The sequence below is a fragment of the Sinohyriopsis cumingii genome, chromosome 19 (assembly GCF_028554795.1).
Source record: "Sinohyriopsis cumingii isolate HCF-2022 chromosome 19, ASM2855479v2, whole genome shotgun sequence".
NCBI lineage: Eukaryota > Metazoa > Mollusca > Bivalvia > Unionida > Unionidae > Sinohyriopsis > Sinohyriopsis cumingii.
Window position 1 is genome coordinate 66,423,385 of NC_142979.1, and position 23,559 is coordinate 66,446,943.

Consider the following 23,559-nt stretch of genomic DNA (forward strand, 5'->3'; position numbering starts at 1 on the left):
AGATATTCAAAGGTGTTATATTTTTTGTTTACTTTATTGTTTCTTTTCAAATAGCATTTATTTAAATTGTGCATGAATTTTTCTGTTTTTTTGTATAAATAAAACAAAAAAGTCACAACCGCATCATGCCAGATATCTTGTAGAGTTTATAGTGTTATGATATACAACTTAGTACAAAGTGACATCATATTGAGGACATAATAATGTAACAGTGATGTCATATTTAGCTGCTCAGAAAGCACTGATTTTACAGAAGCAGACTACCTTAAGTCTTTGATTTTGGTATTGCTTTACTGATATTAATGAAAATAAACATACATGTAGTTTGTTTTGCTGTAAATATTCCAGTTGTCATTTTAATATGATTCTTACATTAAGATTCAAGGATCACGCTAGGTCAGGATTTGAGGGAAAACTGGTGCAGACACAATGCATTTTAATAATAATAATAATAATAATAATAATCAGTGCTCAGAAAAACTTTTTTCTTAGACAGTCCCAGAGCAAGTGGCTGTAAAAAGTCTTGTGCACTGACTCAAATTCCACTTACCCCAAGGACATTTTTCTATTATTTTAAAAAGAAATGCCATGTTTAGAAATTTAACTTTGAACATTAAAAAAACACCGCAATCTTGGATTATGCACCTGTATTTCCACAGCTATGACTAAAATCCATCTAATCTGAAAAATCTGGACAAGGGAGATAATTTACACACAAATACAGTACAGATTGTAAGTATCTTGACTATATATACTGTATCTACTGACTTCTATATTAATTTACGTTAATGTGGATTTTTTTGCTCACATGCAGACAAAAATGATGGACTTTATAAATAAGCGTGTAGTCAGTATCAACTGAAATGTTTGAGAATTTTTCATACTACGTTTGCAAGAAATAAGAACTTCCAAGGTTTATTACCATTCATGCACAATTGTTATGCAATCTACATTTTAAATGAACTTCTACTTTAGGAAGATTGAAAAAATATGCCTATTAGCTTAGTTTGAGACACATACTCAAGCATTTCTTCCCTGTAATGATTCTATTGGAAACTCCAAATATGACAGTAATTATGAGTTTCTGATATTTTGCAGATGAGCAACAAAATTCTGAAAATGATTGTTTGCAATGATTTGAGGAAGAAATTGCCTTTAGTACATACTATACACTGTACTCAAAGCTTTCAAAATTTTGTCACTTTTGCAGGAAATAAGATCTTATGACGTTTGTTGAAACTTATGATCATATCTCATGCTTTCAAGATTTCTGTCGACCGCTCCGGTGGCCTAGTGGTTAGAGCGTCTGCCTCGGATGTGGGAGGTTGTGGGTTCGATCCCCAGCCGAGTCATACCAGAGACTTACAAAAAATGGTACTAACAGCTGCCTTGCTTGGCACTCAGCATTAAGAGGTTAGTGTTTGGACTGGTCGGCCCAGTGTCAGGATAATTTGACTGGGTGGGACATCGTGCCACATGTCTGTGGCATGATGCCCCAGTGCTAGACATCACTAAAAACTGCCATACTGCAGACATCGTAGCGATATGACTGAAAAATTGTTAAAGCTACGTTAAAAATCCAAATCACACACACACACAGATTTCTGTCTTGGATGTGGGAGAATGCATGTTCAAAAGCCCCAGACAAATGATACCAAAGACTTATACAAATGGTACTAGCATCTGCCTTACTTGTTGCTCAGCATTAAGTGGTTAGTGTTAGGACTGGTTGGCCTCGTGTCAGGATAATGTGACTGGGTAGGTCATGATGCCACATATCTGCGGCATGATGCCCCAGTGCTTGACATCACTATAATCTGTCACACTTCATACATCACAGAATTTTTTTAAAAGCTCTTATCACAATCCAAATCACACTCACACTCTTGGGATTTAAATAAACTAGTTAATTTACAGGAGAGAAATTCAAAGAATGTTACCTTGCATTGAGCCAGTATGGTAGATTTTTTCCATTGAGTCCATATCTATCTTAATTGATGTATGTGCTATCACATACATGCCAAATATGGCACTCATTATATTGTTGTCCATAGGAACCTTATGGTTAGATTGCCTTATAATGACGTACATTAGTTTTACTACTGCATAATAAAATGGGATCCATGTGATACCAGACCTATAACATGGAGTGTGTAATAATGAGGGGCCCGACAATGAAGTAGTTCTGTACACACCTTTTGCATATGCTTCTTATGGGAATCAAACCCCGGACTGCAATTGCGTAAAGCCATTGGCTAACATCCGAGCTGCTAAAGCCCTTAATTTTTCATCTTTTTCTGTTACAGTTGTCAGCAAGTTTTGTAAATAATTTCAGCATTTTTTTTATTTTAAAAGAGATACGGCAGAACATTATAGTCTAGATAAAATAAAGTATATAATAATTAAGGGCTTTCACTACATGTAATGTCAGTTTTATTTTTTACAGGACCATCATTTATGTGTGAGCATCAAAACTGTAACTATGCAGCATTTAGCAAGTCTACTCTGCTGTCCCATATCAAGCTGAAGCATACACAGGAGGTGTGAGCATGAATACATTTCCATTTCATCAGTGACAAATTGTCAACAGTTTTTCACCAAGGATAATATTATGTCCTGCCAAGAGCATGTTCATTTTAAAACAAAGAGTCTGCTAAATTTAACAATAACTGAAATATTTATCATTTCACTCTTCTGTTTTTGATCTATATCCATTCATCCATCCACATATAAACAAACAATTTTGTGCAAGAAATCAAATCCTAATGCAGATAAGTATTTACAGTGGCAGGGCATGTAGTGTTATCTTGTTCATCTGGTGATAGACCAGAAGATAGCCTTTTATCCATCACCCATCATCTAATGTCTGTCCATCACCCAGCTTCTAATGTCTGTCCATCACCCATCATCTAATGTCTGTCCATCACCCATCATCTAATGTCTGTCCATCACCCATCATCTAATGTCTGTCCATCACCCATCTTCTAATGTCTGTCCATCACCCATCTTCTAATGTCTGTCCATCACCCATCATCTAATGTCTGTCCATCACCCATCATCTAATGTCTGTCCATCACCCATCTTCTAATGCCTGTCCATCACCCATCTTCTAATGCCTGTCCATCACCCATCATCCAATGTCTGTCCATCACCCATCATTTAATGTCTGTCCATCACCCATCATCTAATGTCTGTCCATCACCCATCTTCTAATGTCTGTCCATCACCCATCATCTAATGTCTGTCCATCACCCATCTTCTAATGTCTGTCCATCACCCATCATCTAATGTCTGTCCATCACCCATCATCTAATGTCTGTCCATCACCCATCTTCTAATGCCTGTCCATCACCCATCATCTAATGTCTGTCCATCACCCATTATTTAATGTCTGTCCATCACCCATCATCTAATGTCTGTCCATCACCCATCATCTAATGTCTGTCCATCACCCATCATCTAATGTCTGTCCATCACCCATCTTCTTATGTCTGTCCATCACCCATCATTTAATGTCTGTCCATCACCCATCTTCTAATGTCTGTCCATCACCCATCATCTAATGCCTGTCCATCACCCATCATCTAATGTCTGTCCATTAGCACAAGTTCATTATCAATGCTCATTCTAAACTATTTGAAGAGTTGTCATAAATACATGTCATACATACATTCATTCCAAGGTCTAGTTGGGCCTAAGTGAAGTAGATAATTTGACAATCTTGCCACTGAAGAGTATCAGATATGTATTCAACACTCAGCAGTTAAAAAGAAATGGTCTTAAATTGAATTTTTGGAAATTCTTTCTGGAAAATAGAGTGTCAGGCCCTTTGAAGGACTATATATATATAGTTTCATTTGTAGTGTTAGTATTATTGGCTTAGGTAATAAGTGATAAATTTGGTTTCATTTCATTCATACAGTACAGTCTGATGCAGGGTATATCCTCTAGAATTGAAAATTTGTAGGAGAAATTCTCTGATTCATCAGGGGAGAAGGGAAAACTTTCTGATATAGAAGGAATTTCACAAATAAATAAAGACAGAACTTGCGAAAAATGTGTTTTTTTAAAAAAAATTGATTTCAGTTGTTGGTGGAAATTTTTAAAATTAGCATGAACCGTGCAATTGCATATCCTTTATTATGCCCTGAAGGTATTAAAGGGTTGTTTCATCATGCATAGTACTACTCACCAATATCAAAAGTAGGTCACAATGGCTTTTAATTTTCTGTGTATTATGTAGATGTAGTTATATGTATGTTTAGCTATTATGTTGCATAATTTATGAGTGGTGTTTAAAAGGTCACCTCATATGTTTGGGAAAACAAGCTTTCACAAGATCAGATTTAGATCACTAGCATTGTCAACTTTTATATTTCCATAATAACAGGTTGAGTTGGAGTTTATTCTAGGTAATTAAAACTTTATGGTACTTGTCAGACTGGGCAAGTGTTTTTTCTCTAGATTGGTGATATCAGAGTTTATCCAGGGTGGATAAAACCATATAGTACTTGTGTGACAGTGCAAGTTTGTTTCTTTTTTTATAGATTGGCAACATAAGTGTTTATTCTGTGTGGGTAAAAGCATATGGTACTTGTCAGCTGGGCAAGTGTTTTTATTTAGATTGGGCAACCTCTCACAGTATCAGCCATAAAAGCAAACTGTACGAATCAACCCTGACATCATGTTGGATGCAAAGTCTTAACTGCTTGCACCATGACACCATGATGGCTATAAAGTCTAACTGCTTGCACCATGACACCATGATGGATATAAAGTCTAACTGCTTGCACCATGACAACATGATGGATGTAAAGTCTAACTGCTTGCACCATGACATCATGATGGATGTAAAGTCTAACTGCTTGCACCATGACACAATGATGGATGTAAAGTCTAACTGCTTGCACCATGACACCATGATATATGGACCATATCGGTCCAACTGCTTGCACCATGATGGAGGTAAAGTCTAACTGCTTGCACCATGACACCATGATGTATGTAAAGTCTAACTGCTTGCACCATAACACCATGATAGATATGGTCCAACTGCTTGCACCATGATGGATGTAAAGTCTAACTGCTTGCACCATGACAATGATGGATGTAAAGTCTAACTACTTGCACCATGACACCATGATAGATATGGTCCAACTGCTTGCACCATGATGGATGTAAAGTCTAACTGATTGCACCATGAAACAATGATGGATGTAAAGTCTAACTGATTGCACCATGACACTATGATGGATATAAAATCTAACTGCTTGCACCATGATGGATATAAAGTCTAACTGCTTTCACCATGGCACCATGATAGATGTAAAGTTTAACTGCTCGCACCATGACACCATGATGGATGTAAAGTCTAACTGCTTGCACCATGACACCATGATGGATGCAAAGTCTAACTGATTGCACTATGATACCATGATGGATGTAAAATCTAACTGCTTGCACCATGACATCATGATGGATGTAAAGTCTAACTGATTGCACCATGACACAACGATGGATATAAAGCCTAACTGCTTGCACCATGACACCATGATAGATATGGTCCAACTGCTTGCATCTTGATGGAGGTAAAGTCTAACTGCTCGCACCATGACACCATGATGTATGTAAAGTCTAACTGCTTTCACCATGACACCATGATGGATATAAAATCTAACTGCTTGCACCATGATGGATATAAAGTCTAACTGCTTTCACCATGACACCATGATGGATATAAAGTCTAACTGCTTGCACCATGACACCATGATAGATGTAAAGTCTAACTGCTCACACCATGACACCATGATGGATGTAAAGTCTAACTGCTTGCACCATGACACCATGATGGATATAAAGTCTAACTGATTGCACCATGACACCATGATGGATATAAAGTCTAACTGCTTTCACCATGATGGATATAAAGTCTAACTGCTTGCACCATGATGGATATAAAGTCTAACTGCTTGCACCATGACACCATGATGGATATAAAGTCTAACTACTTGTACCATGATGGATGTGAAGTCTAACTGCTTGCACCATGACACCATGATGGATGTAAAGTCTAACTATTTGCAGCATGACATCTTGATGGATGTGAAGTCTAACTGCTTGCACCATGACATCATAATGGATGTAAAGTGTAACTGCTTGTACCATGACATCATGATGGATGTAAAGTGTAACTCCTTGCATCATGACATCATGATGGATGTAAAGTGCAACTGCTTTCACCATGACATCATGATAAATCTAAAGTGTAACTGCTTGCACCATGACATCATGATGGATCTAAAGTGTAATTGCTTGCACCATGACATCATGATGGATGTAAAATCTAACTGCTTGCACCATGACATCATGATGGATGTAAAGTCTAACTCCTTGCATCATGACATCATGATGGATGTAAAGTGTAACTGCTTGCATGATGATGTCATGATGGATGTAAAGTGGAACTGCTTGCATCATGATGGCTGTAAAGTGCAACTGCTTGCACCATGACATCATGATGGATGTAAAGTGTAACTGCTTGCACCATGACATCATGATGGATGTAAAGTGTAACGGCTTGTAACATGACATCATGATGGATGTAAAGTGTAACTGCTTGCACCATGACATCATGATGGATGTAAAGTGTAACTCCTTGCATCATGATGGATGTAAAGTGGAACTGCTTGCATCATGATGGATGTAAAGTGTAACTGCTTGCATCATAATGGATGTAAAGTGTAACTCCTTGCATCATGACATCAAGATGGATTTAAAGTGTAACTGCTTGCATCATGATGTAAAGTGTAACTGCTTGCATGATGATGTCATGATGGATGTAAAGTCAAACTACTTGCAGCATGACATCATGCAGTAATGATTTACCACTGATTTACATGTTGTTGACTCTATACAAAAGTAATTATTGCTTGGACATGGGTGAGAATCAGGGATGGATGGAATAGTTACTTGTTGATATTATTCATGTGCCCTACACATAGGTCAGTTAAATTCTGTGTCTTTTTTGGCTTGGAGAATTTATTGCACTCAGGCAAACTTTATGCAGTCTACCCTCTGTTACTAAGTTAGAATACCTGTAGTTTTAATTTCTAATTGTAGGTACTTGTCTATATTTAGCTATATTGCTTTATGTGGTTTGAAAAGCAAAGCTACCTACATAAAGGGACATAATTCAGATATTAATCCTAAGTGAAAATTATTACACACTGATTACTGTTGTTGATGTAGTTCAATTTTGCTGTTATTGTTATTGATACAAAATCTGGTCAATTGATGACATACCATGTTCATCAAACTCTCAGTAGGCACAGACTTTGGATCAAGATCAAATCTTATGTTGGAACATCTTTGCATATCTATATCATTACAAAATAAAAAAGCATTTTATTTAGGAAATTAAATTTCCTTTGTTCATTTGAATCAGTACACACCATCACACTCCAAAAATATTTGAACAAATTCACTACTGACATATATTTAATATGAGTTTTCTTATGTAAATATATTGATGAATAAATATTTATAAATCCAGATTTATCACCTGCTTGAAAACTACCTAATTATTGATTTCATTCTACATCATCTAAAATGAGATTTCTGTACTTTCAGGGTGTGAAACCTTTTGAATGTCAGTTCTGTTCCTACAAATGTGTCATTAAAGGTAACATGGTCAAGCATATTCGACTGGTTCATGACTTAGATGTTGTTACAAAGTATACCCTAAAAGACAAAGAGAAATACAAAGACATGCAGCCAGGGACACTAATTACAAAATCTGGCAAATGCTTTGATCCAAGTGTTGATAAAGTACCTAGAAAAAAGTTGGAGTGTTGCAAACCAGTTATTTCAGTTGGAAGTATTTCTCAGATGTCACATGGAAATAGGAGACCTGTTATGAACCAGATGGAATCCCAGACAGTTTCAAGACAGATTTTGAAAGCAGCTTCAGATTTGGAACAATTAAACATGGAACTCCTTGAGGATATAGGATTTCAGGTACCAACAGATGCTGCTGTGAATATTCAGGAACCATTTCCTTCTGGTTCACATAATTCAACAGGAATGCATCTGATACCCAGTCAGGATCTTCAGTATCATACAGAGAACCAGTCTACAATTCATGCAGAGGCCTTCCTTCAGGAAAATGCAATTGCAGCTGAGGATCTCATTGTGTCTCAGGAAGAGACAATACAGACTACGTCAAATTCACCACAGAAGCGAGTGATTGTCATCAAATCCAATCCAGGAGATTCTTTTCTTGAGACAGCTGATTTAATACAAGCTGCTATTGGACAAGGAGATGAGACGAGCCGATCTCTAGGCATTTTAACAGCGCTGCTTGCTGCAGGCCAACAAGCTGTGGATTAAATAGGACACCATGACCTTGTTCAGCTCTTTGTTTTCTATTTCTTTCCTATTATCAGTGTGTCGCAGAATTACTAATGACATCCTAAGATTAATTACCATCTTGGTTCGATTTTACATGCCAAAGACAGAATGTACAAGTACAACACTTCCTTGCTTTTAAGGTTCTGAATTATTACATGGTTCCTGTTATAAGGTATGTATGGCCATGAATCACATTTCATTAAGCAGGAGCAAAGTTACATGTAACATTTATTTCATTATAAGGCAGTCTTACTTTGAGTTTATATATTTAATGACTCCCATGCCCTTTTTATTGCTGTTGTTTATTCACCATAAATTTTTTGAGACAAACATGTTAATGATTATAGGCAAATCTACCCTTCATTTTTATGTATATGTATTTATAGTGGGAGAGATGAAACATAAAATGTATGTGTTGATTTTAACAACTATATGCATGCCATTGTAAACAATAAAGTTTCACTAATATATAGAAGCATTAAACAAATATTGGGACCCTTTCTACCAATCACTGTTACAAATTACATATCTGCTCAGTGTTCAAACTGTTGAGGACTGAAAATCTCGGGTGTCATAAAATAAAATTTATACAGCACAATCAGCAACTTAAGAGAAAATCTGGAACAAGTGAGATCACAATCTATTATTGGGATTGGTACTGGGCAGATATTTTTATTTTGCAGGGCAACAAAACCATTATGTAAACCCTCAATTGGGATATCCTTGTCTCATTGCCATTTCCAATGTAAGCCCATGATTGGGATTTCCTAATCTCAGTGCTATTCCCAATGTAAACCCTCAGTTGGGATATGCTTATCTCAGTGCCATTCCCAATGTAAACCCCCAATGGGATTTCCTTGTCTCAGTACCATATCCAAAGTAAATCTTGGTTGGGATTTCTTTGTATCAGTGCTATTCCCTAATGTAACCTTCGACTGGGATTTCTTTGTCTCGGTGCTGCTCCAAAGATTAATCCCAGTTGCACCTTAAGTGTGGGGTCATGGGTTTCCCACAATTTTTAGTCCTTTGTCCCCCAAATCCAGATTCCTATGCACCAATATATATAATAATCTTCAACAAATAGAAATAAAAACTTATAAGAATTTTTCTTTGGTATGCATCTGTTTTGCAGATACGTCTATTTTGCATTCATTTTATTTAAATAGCAAATTGGTTTTTGAAATATTCATGGCTTGTTTTAGTACAGAGTCACTGATATACCAGAGTGTAATATGTAGAATTTACATTTAGCCACGACCGCTCCGGTGGCCTAGTGGTTAGAATGTCTGCGTCAGATGTGGGAGGTCGCGGGTTCGAACCCAGACCGAGTCATACCAAAGACTTTAAAAAGTGGTACTAACAGCTGCCTCACTAGGTACTCAGCATTAAGAGGTTAGTGTTAGGACTGGTTGGACTGGTGGCAGGATAATGTGACTGGGTGGGACATGATGCTTCATGTCTGTGCCATGATGCCTCAGTGCTAGACATCACTATAAACTGCCACACTGCAGACATCATAGCAATATGACTGTACATTTTTTTCAAAGATATATTAAAAATCCAAATCACACACACACATAAATTAATAACAAAAGGGACCTAATATTTAATCAATCAATTATAGTTTTAGAAGAAGAATAATTAAGAGACAGGGATTTATTATATGAAATGCTGATAGAAATCGGTTAAGACCACAGTTAGATGAGTGTAAACCCAGAATGGACAACTCCATAGTCCTGCTCTTTTTCAGGTGAACCAAAGATAATTTTTTTATGGGCTACTTAGTACTTAATAACTGTTATTAGAGTACTGTTAGCAGTTATGGAAAATAGTACCGAACAGGTGATGAATACCTGATCAGAATTTTTCTGGTTAGGGTATGTTTATTGGTACATCTTTAGTTTGTGAACTAGATTGTATATTCATGGAACAAAATGTTGTTGTTGTTGTTGTTGTTGTAGGGTTTAACGCCATTTTTCAGCACACGATAGGTTATACATGGTGGCCAGTATTAATGGTGGAGGAAGAACCCGAGGGAACAAAATGATTGACATCATATACTCAAAGTACTAAATGAGTGACATTGTATTCATGTTACAAAATTGGCTGCATTGTATGTACATAATATGAAGGGCAGCATTGTATATCCATAGTAAAAAATGAGCATCATGGCATATTCATAGTGCAAAAAGTGCAACATTGTAAATTCATAATACAAAGCCAGCCACATTGTTGATAGTTTTACATATAGCTAACATTATAGCTTCAGTTTGTAAATCACTGGATGCCATAAACTCACAAATAGTAAGGTAATGGTTAAAAAGTTCCTAATAGCCATTTTGTGCACTATTTTTGAGTTTCAACCCACTTTTTTCTTGTGAACAACACTTTAAGCCTGACAACTTTTGTATAAGCAGATCTAATTTTGTTACATAGTCAAATTTATTCATGTCCATTTGCTTGAAAAAAATATATTGTGATGCAGCATTCACTAGAAAGACAAATTATGCCACCATCAAATTTATCCTTGAAGTACATGAACTTCTGATTCTAATTAAAACTGAGGATGATTTAGATTTTGTGGTTTTTATTTCTATGTTGATTGAATACCATATCTGTTTGTCTGTCTGACTATCTCTATCTTCAAAATGTCCCTTTTGTGGTCACTTCATGCCAAAATATTTTACTCAAATGTTTTTAGTAGTATATGCTACTACAGACAGGACAATGTTAGTCTGAATGCACAAATGACTGGACAATCTTAATCCAAGTGTGCAAATGATTGGACAGTCATAATCTGAATGTACAATGACTGGACAGTCATACTCTGAATGTACAATGACTGGACAGTCTTAATCCAAATGTACAAATGACTGGACAGTCTTAATCTGAATTTACAAATGCAGCCGTTTGAATGGTCAGAATGTTTTTGAGTATGACTTTCAGTAAAGTTGTATGATGCATAAAATGGTCAGATTCACTTAGTCCCTTCATATTTTGCCATCTCAAATCGCAACATTAGGTGACATTCTACAAAAGGCCACCTCTCTGTAAAGGCCACTTTCGGCCAGTTCACAGATTGACCACTTTGACAAAGTTTGAATGTGACAGCCAACCAAAGTTTCCATGTGTAATATCTGTTGATCATCTGAAGTGATGACAGAAATTTCAGTACATGTATAGCCTAGCATACTGTTAGTATATAACAAGTAACATGCATGCTAGGCTATAAAGAAATCCCTGTTATCACATACCTGTCCACTTTTCAAAAGCCAAGTATGGAGATTGAATTAAAAAAAAATTGGGAGATTAGGACCTAAAATTGGGAGGTTTTTAAATTGACATTTTTTAAACCACATTTTCACTAAGTATTGACTGATCTACCTGGTCCAATATGCATGAAATTCTCCAAGGATTTACCATTTCTCCCTGTATCATGCCTTATTTTACCCCAGGACATGCCTTCTTTTCATATTCTGGTCAGCTGTGGCAAAAGTGCTCAAAATAGCTAAAGGTTAGTCTTTGGAAGTAAACAAGAAAGCCAGTGTGACTAATTAACAGTTAATCCTTATTATTGCAATTATCTTGTGGAAAGGTCTAGCCCTCAAACATAAATCAAAGAAACCATGTTCTACCATGTGTGTTATGTAAGCACCAGCAATTGATTTACAAATAAACAATGCCCTATTTTGTTGCATTTAGCTGTGCCTAAATATGCAGTCTCAAGCTACTGTACTTATGGCAACTATTTTCCCCAGAATTTATACTCCGCCTTATTTCCTTATTCTCAACTCAAATGGCATATAACATTGTTTACTAAATTACACATTTATACTTAATTAATTTTTTTTAGGGCACATAAGCTGTGTGGTATGTTTCTTCATTCCTTTGTTTAATTTAATGATGGTAATAAATGTTAATATATATGGTATAGTATGCCAGGTGTTTACTTGTGTAAGTTTCTTTGGTGGGAATGAAAATGCTACAGCATTCACAGTGATCATTCTTGGGATTGAAACTAATTGCTGAAAATTTTCTTGTTGTGGTTTATTTTTTTGTTGCAGTTTATTTTTAGATTTTAGTATTCTGGTAGGATTTTTAAAAAATCAAAAATTGACATGAATAATGTTTAAACTTAACATTCTATTTACTGAAGAAAACATTTTCTTAGTAGTGTGATGATAATTGTTTTGAAACAACAATAGTCACGGGTGATAGAACAGAACATTACTTTTATGGCTTGCATAAAATATATCTTTATGTAGGATTTTTTAAAAAGAGAAATGAGAGTTGACATCATATAATAATCAGGGGTTAGCTGGCAGTCTGCAAAAATCGGAAGATATGAAATTGGGAGGTAGGCACAGAACGACCCCCAGAATCAGGAGTTTTTTTTTCTCCCAGCATGAGAGTTGACAGTATTATATACTCTGTAGTTTTGATCAACTAGACACATGGGGCTCTGTAATACAGTGTACCTCCTCAAAACCTAAACCTCAGTATACCAGAATCCCGGCAAGACTAAAATATTTTTGGAGTCTCAAATTTTTCTTATTTAATATCATAATTTTTCTTCCCAGTAAACTGAAACCATGCAACTTTGAATACCAAAACAAATTTTGATCCCAAATGTTCAAAGAAAACCTGGAAAATCAAAAATTTCAAACTTGGAGATGTATTTTAACAGTTAAATTTCTGACACCTGCTGAAACTGGTTAATTTCAATTACTGAAGGAGGCTTATCTGTAAGACAAAAGACCTGAAAATGGCCCAAGGCATGTGAGGTAAAAACAATACTTGTACCCCAATACAGATTAGGGCTGACAATAGGCTAATCTGAAGTCTCCGCACCATAAAAAGAGCCAGCTTTTAAGGTGAAATAACCATAACTAAATACTTGTAGGTAAACCATTTAAAAAAGATTATTTGCTTATCATCTAATTGTGACGATAGAACATTTTTTGAATATTTTTAATTAAATATCAGGGTTTTATTAACCTGGCATGTTGCCTCACTTCCGATGCTTTGCCGATGGAGACCAACAAACAGCATTCCAAAAGCCAGATTCACGCAGTTGATTTTCAATGATGAAAAGTCATTACCTATATGTCTTCGGTAACCACGATTATCTTTCATCTTCACTTGCATGTCAAGATGTCAGAATTACCAACTGTGTCAAAGAATTGAACTACCTAATGTAAACAGGATAAAATTGGTCTCATTAGTGAGTATGAATCTTGCCAAAACTGCTCTAAGAAACTAGGGGGAAAATATGGCATAGAAACATCTATTGTTTAAGATATTCTAAAGAAAACAGAATTCTTCAAAACATGAATTGGAATACAACAGTGATGCATCAAATTTTGTTTCAACAATGCCTGCAAATTTGACAAACTGAACGATCATGCGTAACAATTGTTTAACCATGCTAGGACCAAAAACCATTCCATTATCTGATTCAATAGATGTTTCCCGATAAGGTCACTAGCAGATGATTTTCTGCCTATTTTACCTGGATGATGGAAACATTGGCTTATAATAAGACACACTGAGGCAGAATCAATTTATAAATGACATAGATACTAGCAGAAAGCCTTATTTACATTCTGTTTATGTGTGTTTTATACCAGTTTCTTCAGATTCAATAATTTATTTCAACTTGCAAACACCTTATAAAATTAACAGTAAATCTACCAGCATACAACAAATATGGCTGATGCTGATGTAAATGTGGATGTATCTATAATATATAATCTCTCTTGCAGCACATAAACACTTAGAAAAACATATTTTTTTCAAATCTGTAAAACCTAAGTAAACTGGAGGCCTCATAATAAGTGCATGTGGTCACAAACTGATCTAGAAAGAGTAGAAATCATGCAGATTAAATTAATGAATAATAATAATAATGAGGACTTTGTATAGTGCCTAATCTTTAGAAGCTCTAAGCACTTTACAACATTACACAACACCTATAACATAAAAAACATATATAATGATAAGATTACAAAAAACAAACACCATGAAATTAGAAAACATAAAAAAACATGATGAAATATTTAAGGTAGGAAACATTATTAGGTCTTTAAGTTTGTTCTTGCAGTCAAAATAAGTGAGTTTTAAGAGCACTCTTGAATGGGATCACTGTGTCTTTGTGTCTTAAGTTCAGTGGGCAATTCATTCCACGTTGCTGGGCCCTGGTATGCAAAAGAACATTGTCCATATGACTTCGTTTTCATAGTGGGAATAATGAGTATACGATTGTCAGAAGAGGAGCCTAAGTATCCTGCTGGTGTGTACACATCGGTGAGGTCGGATAGGTATGTTGGACTAGAGTCCATCAGTGAAACATAGCACAGAGAACAAATTTTGTGTTTGATTCTGGATCGAATGGATAGCCAGTGTCAGGTACAGAGCAGTGGGGAGGTGTGCTCTGATCATGGTTCTCTAAGTATGATCCAAGCAGCTGTGTTTTGAACTTTTTGAAGTTTCTGGAGCAGATATTGAGATGAACCAGACCGAATTGAGTTACAATAGTCCAGGCTTGAAAGTACTAATGAACACACAAGTGTTTTAGTGGCATCAACTGAAAGATATTTGCGAATGGAGCTGATAGCTCAAGATATGCAGCCTTGCATATGTTCATGACATGTTGGTGCAATGTGAGAGTAAAGTCCAGAGTAACACCTAGGTTTCGTACTGACTGTGTGAATTTAAAGTTGGTGTTGCTGATATTTGTTTGAGGTAATGGATGTGAATGAGAAAGTCTTTGTGTTGTGATCAGAAAATGGCTCAGTTTTATCATCATTCATCTGCAGCTTGTTACACGTCATCCATGATTTCACATCAGAAATGCACCTCTCTACACCTTGGATGGTAGCATCAACTTTAGTTGGGTGGCTAGATTTGTATATTTGGGTGTCATCAGCATACAACTGGTGAGACTGGATGATGATCTATGACACTTGAAAGTGGCTGAGTATATAGAATGAAGAGAACAGGTCCAAGAACAGACCCCTGTGCAACACCACAACATAGATTAACTGGGCTGGAGTGTATTCCATTTGCAGTCCTGTTGACCAAGTAGGACTTGAACCACAGTAAGGTTGTATCATGAATGCCAAATACATGCTGGAGACAGTGAAGTAATATATCATGGTCTATTGTGTCAAATGCTGCAAAGGAGGGTGAGGACGGTAATCTTTCCGCTATCCAAAGCAGATAGAATGTCATTAACTACTTTTGGAAGAGTAGTTTCAGTACTGTGGCAAGGGCGATATGCAGATTGTACATTGCTTAAAAGACTGTTTGAATTCAGATGAGATACAAGCTGGGATAGAACAATCTTTTCTAAGATTTTTGATATAAATGGGAGATTAGAAACTGGGCAGTAGTTCTTTAAATCATTATGGTCTAGTGTTGGTTTCTTCAGCAGAGGCTTTACAATGGCAGTTTTGAAAAATGAATGGAATTCCCCAGATGAGAGAGAGGTATTAATAACATCAGTTAGTGAAGGCAATACCGGATCTAAGCACTCAAGCAGCAGTGATGTTGGAACTGGATCAAGTTCACATGACTTTGGTGCACTCTTGAACAGGATTGTACGTACGAAATCCATAGAGACAGGTTCAGATGCTGCTAATGGTTGCCGCTCAAATTCTGTATCCCAACTGTATGTTGATGACGAGTCAATTGTAATTGTGGTGTGAAGCTTATCTCTAATGGTTTGTACTTTGTCATGGAAGAAATTTGCAAACATGTCCGGAATGTCGACTGAAGAGAAGGTAGTTGGAAGTGGTGTACATTTGTTCCTTGACAATAGCAAATCCTACACAAAAACAATTTTATTCTCTCATATATTTTTTAAAAATTACTGCCTGTACATGTTTTTTCAAACATGTTTTCATTACTTCTAAAAAGTTAAAAACATCTGAAAGCTGAAATCTTTATTTGGTTCCAAGTGACTTTGGTCTTGAGAGGTTTCAATATATGTAAGCATGCACCCCACACTATATTTGAAAACAGCAAACACAATTAAATCTGTCTTTGAAAACAATAAAGAACACCTTCGTTTTTAATAAAGGAGAGCATTTACAAATATATTTTATAAATGTCTTATTAACTTTAAAACTTCATTCAAGTGACACCTATCCATAAAAGATGTATAAAAGATACTGCTAATGTTGGCATAAAAGGTATGTTGAATTATCAATAATGTTGACCAAAGACAACTTGCAAAATTTTAAAAAATATTTACCTTTATAAACAGAGAACTGCATTCTGGATTCAAATGTAATGGGACAATCCTACAAATGATGTTTTACCAAGATCTAGCATTGTGTATAACATGTGAGCAATGTTCATTATGCAAATCGAAAAAATCTTGCAAAATGTTAAAACAGCTTACAGGCCTACAGTCTAAAAGAAATACCCATTCTAGTGTGCGTGTGTATGTTTTGGATTCTTAACATAGCTTTAAAAAATTTTCAGTCATATCGCTAATATATCTGCAATGTGGCAGTTTATAGTATGTCTAGTACTGGGGCGTCATGCCGCAGACATGTAGCATGATGTCCCACCCAATCACATTATGCTGATACCAAGCCAACCAGGCCTAACACTAACCTCTTAATGCTGAGCACCAAATGAGGAAGCTGTTAGTACATAAACATCAGAAACATTGGCATAAACATTTCAGGAATACACACAAAAATATAGCCGTAATATAGTATGAATAAGTACAGAACTCATGTAATTCTATATTTTTAGCTTAAAAAAATATAACTGAGCTGTCAGTGAGTTACTGTTTCTAAAATGGAATGGTATTCCATGATCATGTGACACATTTTTAAATGGATGTATAAATGAAATATATATATATATATATATATATATATATATATATATATATATATATATATATATATATATATATATATATATATATAATTCAATGAAGAATACTGCACCAATGTACTGCAACATTTGATTTGATATACTTTCTCTTTACTTCTGAAAAAATTCAAAGATCTATGAAAGACACAAATTGATATGCTTGCTATAGAAAGTATGCACTGTTTTATATAAGGTTATTATGTTGTGCTTTCTTTCAACCATTTGCAGTCCGCCATTTTTTTCTTCTTGCAATAGCTTGCATGTTAGCTAATATGTACTAAGCCATTTGCAGACTTTTTCCTACAAACTTAAATGAACTTTAATACATTTATTAAAAAAATGGAAAGTTGTCATTTAAAATATTAAAGCCTAGAGACTGGATAAATTACATGGTAAAAAAATGGCCAATTTAACAGTATGGGTCACAGGGAGACTGTAATTAAACAATTCTTAAGAATTTGCAAAAATATAATCTTCAGTTAACTGCAATTTTGTTTAAAATAATTTTTGAGCAAATTAAAATACTATTTTAAAATGTATGGATTATAACTAGAAACAACACTGGAATACTATGCTGCAAAAATATATTTTGACAGATAAAAGGATCAGGGCTTGATATTAATGTTTGACTGACTGTTCAAGGAAAGTGAAACCAAGGTCAGACACATGGAAGCTAAGAGTCTGTCCAACCAGGCACTTAAAAGTGTTACTGCTGAACAATATTAGAGGAAAATGTCTGTAAATACTGTAATGCAAAGGGTACAACAATTTAAAGTTTTATTCCACACCATTTTTCCCTTGTAATATTTTATAATAATTACAAGACTTTTGCTGAAATATTTCTTTCTTTATGTGAAATTAAGGACTATTCAAAATATGATGCTGCAAGTCATCAAGATCTGTTCCAGTCCAAAAAATGCTTGCATATGCAAAATAATATAATGAGCATAAACGTATTTACAATATTATTAAATTAGCAGATCTTCCTGTATTAGTGTGAAAATAGATAAATTTTATAACTATGTGCATGGGTCAAAGACATGGGTGAAATATAAAATGTTGTTTTGATATAGCTTTTTATCATCAAAAGAGAAAGGAAAGCGGAGAAATATGAAGTTGAAAAAGCTGCAGATAGATTATATGAATAGGACAGTTGGAGTTCTGCCAAAACAGAGTAAATAATACAAGTGCCATGATTTAAAAGAGGATTATTTACTATTCTGTTTAGTGATCATTTATTGTTGTTCAGGGATTTACTAGAATAATAAAAGATTACAATAAGTTTAAAATTTAATGCTTTAATTATATTTAGCTGCATCTTTTACATATGTACACAATCATCTATATTTGTCAATTTTACAATAATTTCTATTCATATTCAATTTTTATTTCTGTTCTTAAATTATATCCATTAGATATAATTTTTCCTGTCAGATCTCTGATTTTGCTGAGTTATTTTTCCTTTTAGCTTTAGGTTTAGATAAATATAATACAATAATTCTACCAGTTATCAGTTTGTTTTGCTACTATTTCTATCCTTCTCATGCATTGGTCAAAGCATGAAATTTCTTTAAGACCATGTCTGACAGAGCAAGTGATCTAAAAAATTAATGTGAAGTGCTGAGCTTCTGTGAAACATCTACATAAAATAAATTAAACTATTTGATTTAGAAGCAAGATTTATACTGCACTCACTGCACTGGTTTTTGTTGGTTTAATGGCACTTTTAGCACATTACATATATCATGCTAATGAAATAGAAGCCGAGTACCTTTCTGTAAAGTGGCTATACCTAACTGACACACTGAGGTAGTTCACCTGGACAGATACTGAACCCAAAACCCCTGCATTATAAGCCTGATGTTCTACCAGGTGAGCTACTGTGGCTGCCTCTCACTGGGTAGAAAAATCTTTCTGTTCGATGAACCTGAGTCATTGGGAATTAGTCTCCAATGTAATATATATTTATAGTAACTGTTGTGAAAATATGCACAATATATTAATGATATCAAGTAGTAACCCAAAAAGCTACAAAAATTCAATACATAGTAGCCTAAGGACATTTCTTGGGTAGCCCTGGGTTCTGGGCACAAGATCTGTGAGACCCTGTTTGTGTGTGTATGTGTGGTCTGTGCAAATAGTTGATTATTTTTGTTTCAATCATAAGTATAACAAACTTCATTGCTAAATTCTTAAACAATTGTGATTTGTTAATTCAAAAAGAAATTTTCATTTTTAACAAATTATTTGAAAATGTTCTTTTACCACCAGCTTCAGGACTCTGCTTTAATATTTATTTATTTACTGTGCCAAAAAATACATTATTCTATATAAAAAAGATCACAGAAACCACTTACTCATTTTGGAAATTTCAGTGAGGAATAAAATTTATACCCTTTCTTCCAAGCCTCTTCTGGGCTGAATAGAGGGCTGTAAGACAGGAGTGTTTTGGCTTTGTCATAACTGTAATATCTAGTTTTGCCAATATAAATCACAGATGCCAGGCCTAAAGGCAAGTTAAATTGCTTGACAGGGGAGATAACCCATAAAAAGAACCATATCAAATACAAAAGATACAGTACTAGCCAGAGAGGAATTCGAAAAGTTGAAAGCTTGAAATTATGGATAGCAAGGTATGGCTTGAGGAAATCAAAATAATTGTTCAATGGAGTTTCATCTCCCAGAAAATAGGCATGGCCTGAAGCAGCAGAGTTGTCTCCCCTTAATGTTTTCTCTGCACAAATGAAAAACCATGCTGCATTCCCAGCATACATGAACTGTTGGACTGCCTTCCCTGGATCAAGCTGATACATGACTCCTCCTAGTTTATGGGCAGCATGGAGATTGAAGGTTACACAAAATTTGTCCAGTTCTCCATACATAGCTACTGGTCTGAGAGAAAGTGTCCGTAATTTTCCACCTGAAAATACAAGTAATAAATTGTCCTCTATTATATACAAACATTCTGTTGAATGTTTGTGTATCACATTTTTTGGGCTTATAAACTTACACAAAATATTAAACTAAGTTGATACTGTGACCAGTAACATATGACATCATGCTCACATCTCAGTTTTGTTCAAATAAATGCAAAATAAAAATGAAAGTCTCGTGCATTACTACTGCATTTTGATCAGAAAAAATACAATATTTAGAAGGTTTATTGTATACTAAACCTAATTTTAACACACACACACACACATACACACACACACACACACATATATATATATATATATATATATATATATATATATATATATATATATATATATATATATATATATATATATATATATATATATAGATATAGTTACGTATATCTGATTTAATATATATTTATTTTAATTTAATGGTTTGTTTGTAAATTTTTTATGTTTTATTTTTGTTACATGTTATTGTAATGTAAATTTATTAACTGGAGATGATATTTTTCCAGAAAATTGGTTGACCTGAATCATTCTTTTCATAAACACCAAGTGTTGGCCTGGATGCTGACCTTGATTCAAAATAAGTGAACAAAGTTATATTTTTATTTTAAAATGATTGGTTGTTGTCAAGGTCATGATGGGGCTTTGGGTTTAAGATGTAAACAACTTTTTTTTTTTATTTTTTAGAGAAAATGATTGGTTTTTATCAGGGTCATTTTTGGTGTACGTGACATAAACACGATCACATGACCACCCCCATTTTGCAATTCTGGTTTTTCCATAACTACACATTTGTTAGTTTTAATAGAAATATGTAGTGAGAGATTTCTCAGTTTGGGGCTTTTTACACTGATGTCAAGTTAGTTTGTTGTAGCCAGATTTTGAGCTATAATGTTCTTCAGATCAGTTGGATTTCAAAAGGATTAATTCTTTCTTCTCTGGAAATATTTTAAGGAGTGCTCACACAAAAATTTTGGAAAGACATTGCTTACAAATTTAATTTGGATTTCCAACAACGGAGTGCCATTATTTGTATTTCTACAAGGAACTGTAGATAAGGACAGTACTGACCACAGCATACGTCACTGTCATCCATCTTGAATTTTCCATCAGGATTCGAACTTGAAATTATTAGAACATTTGTTACAAGGACTTTTGTAAAATAATTTGTGGATTATTCTTAGATTATTTTTGGATTTGATTCTTCAAACTGTAAGCTCTTCTCTTTTTTTCATTTTTACAGAATTTTTCCAGGAAAATAACGTATTTGTTAAATTTGAAAAAGCTTGTTGTTGTCACTCTTTCTGTGTTACTGTTTATTTGAGCCTAAACACATAATATATATACCATCCAAGGTGTAGTGAGGTGTATTTCTGATGTGAAATCATGGATGACATGTAACAAGCTGCAGATGAATGATGATAAAACTGAGGCCATTATGATCACAACACAAAGACTTTCTCATTCACATCCTTTACCTCAAACAATAAATATCAGCAACACCTACATTAAATTCACACAATCAGTATGAAACCTAGGTGTTACTCTGGACAGTACTCTCACATTGCACCAACATGTCATGAACATATGCAAGGCTGCATATCTTGAGCTGAGATGCATCAGCTCAATTCGCAAGTATCTTTCAGTTGATGCCACTAAAACACTTGTGTGTTCATCAGTACTTTCAAGACTGGATTACTGTAACTCAATTCTGTCTGGTTCATCTCAATATCTGCTCCAGAAACTTCAAAAAGTTCAAAACACAGCTGCTCAGATCATACTTAGAGTACCACGATCAGAGCACACTTTCCTGCTGCTCTGTATCCTACACTGGCTATCCATTCGATCCAGAATCAAACACAAAATTTGTTCTCTGTGCTACGTTTCACTGTCGGACTCTAGTCCAACATACCTATCTGACCTCACCGATGTGTACACACCAGCAAGATACTTACTCTCCTCTTCTGACAATCGTATACTCATTACTCCCACTATGAAAACAAAGTCATATGGACAGCGTTCTTTTGCATACCAGGGCCCAGCAATGTGGAATGAATTGCACACTGAACTTAGACACAAAGACACAGTGATCACATTCAAGAGTGCTCTCAAAACTCACTTATTTTGACTGCAAGAACAAATTTAAAGACTGAATAATGTTTCCTACCTTAAATATTCTCAGCATGTTTTTTAATGTTTTCTAATTTCATGGTGTTTGTTTTTGTAATCATAGCATTATATGTTTTTTTATCTTATAGGTGTTTTCTAATGTTGTAAAGTGCTTAGAGCTTCTAAAGATTAAGCACTACACAAAGTCCTCATTAGTATTATTATTATTATTATTATTATGTAGTTGTTAATTTCATCTTGTCATTTTGTTGGTATGATCAACTCACTTCACTGAGTGTTTTAAGTTTGTTGAGGTGGATTATACTATGTATAAGCAGAACTGACTGCACCAGGATTAAAGACTTATTTGATGATGGTTAGGTTACTAAAGAGTCAGTCAGTTTAAAACAATAAACATTACTGCGATTCCTTCCAAAAGGTATTTTCTGCAAAGTTGCTACTATGTATGATCAAAACTAATTTGGACAAGACTAAAGATGGTAACCAATTGTAGCAATTACTCAATAGCTGAAGTGGCATAAAACTATGTCAGTTTGACTTCAGTGTTTAAAATTTGTCAAGATGTCTGAATGCCAATGCCAAAATATAAAAATCCAAGAAACTGAAATTACATGAAATTCAGTGATGGTTCAAAATGAGAATTACAGTTTTGCAAGTTTAGAGAGACATGAATCTGAATTCTGCTCTTCCTCTAAACTGATTTTAAAATCTGTTACAGTGCAGAAACCACATCTTATAAAATGATATTAACTGTAACAACAAATATTGTTAATGAAATCCATATTTACGGAATCTGCACCAAATGTGGATAAAGTTGAATGTGCCAAGATATTATTTGCCAACTTTATAGCCAAACAAAATCTCCCATTTCAGGTAGCAGATAAATTTTAGATCTAGTCAAAATAATGATCCTGACTCATAAATTGCACAAAAGTTTTCATGCAAACAGACAAAGCTGCTAACATAATGACATTTTTATTGCTTGCAAGAAATCATAATCTTAACTATGATGACAACAACAACAACAATAATATTAATAATAATTTATTATGTAAACTCAATGTTTTGAATGACAATCTGCAGAATGTGACCAGTGACTAAGATTTTTAGGCAAAATATGCATTCAACACTACTTTGAACAACCGCATTGCAAAAAAAAACACCAATGGCATTGATTTGCTCATTTATAAACAAG

General features: G+C 34.7%; 2 protein-coding genes across 11 annotated transcripts in view; one reads left to right on the forward strand and one right to left on the reverse strand.

Annotated features, from left to right (window-relative positions):
- LOC149775873 (uncharacterized) overlaps positions 1-10,489 on the forward strand; it is a 29,991-nt gene extending 19,502 nt beyond the window's left edge. For 5 of the 6 annotated variants that reach the window (XM_089943442.1, XM_089943446.1, XM_089943443.1 and 2 more), the window contains 2 exons: positions 2,447-2,541; positions 7,630-10,489. In XM_089943442.1, coding sequence (XP_089799568.1) covers positions 2,447-2,541; positions 7,630-8,388 — 854 coding nt within the window. In that variant the 3' untranslated portion in view covers positions 8,389-10,489. The remainder of the gene's footprint in view (positions 1-2,446; positions 2,542-7,629) is intronic. The other variant, XM_089943447.1, reaches the window with a different exon arrangement.
- LOC149775874 (3 beta-hydroxysteroid dehydrogenase/Delta 5-->4-isomerase type 1-like) overlaps positions 1-23,559 on the reverse strand; it is a 40,544-nt gene that overhangs the window by 7,556 nt on the left and 9,429 nt on the right. For 4 of the 5 annotated variants that reach the window (XM_089943453.1, XM_089943451.1, XM_089943452.1 and 1 more), the window contains one exon: positions 10,477-20,224. In XM_089943453.1, coding sequence (XP_089799579.1) covers positions 19,662-20,224 — 563 coding nt within the window. In that variant the 3' untranslated portion in view covers positions 10,477-19,661. Of the gene's footprint in view, positions 1-10,476; positions 20,225-23,559 lie in introns of those variants that run through there. The other variant, XR_016416506.1, reaches the window with a different exon arrangement.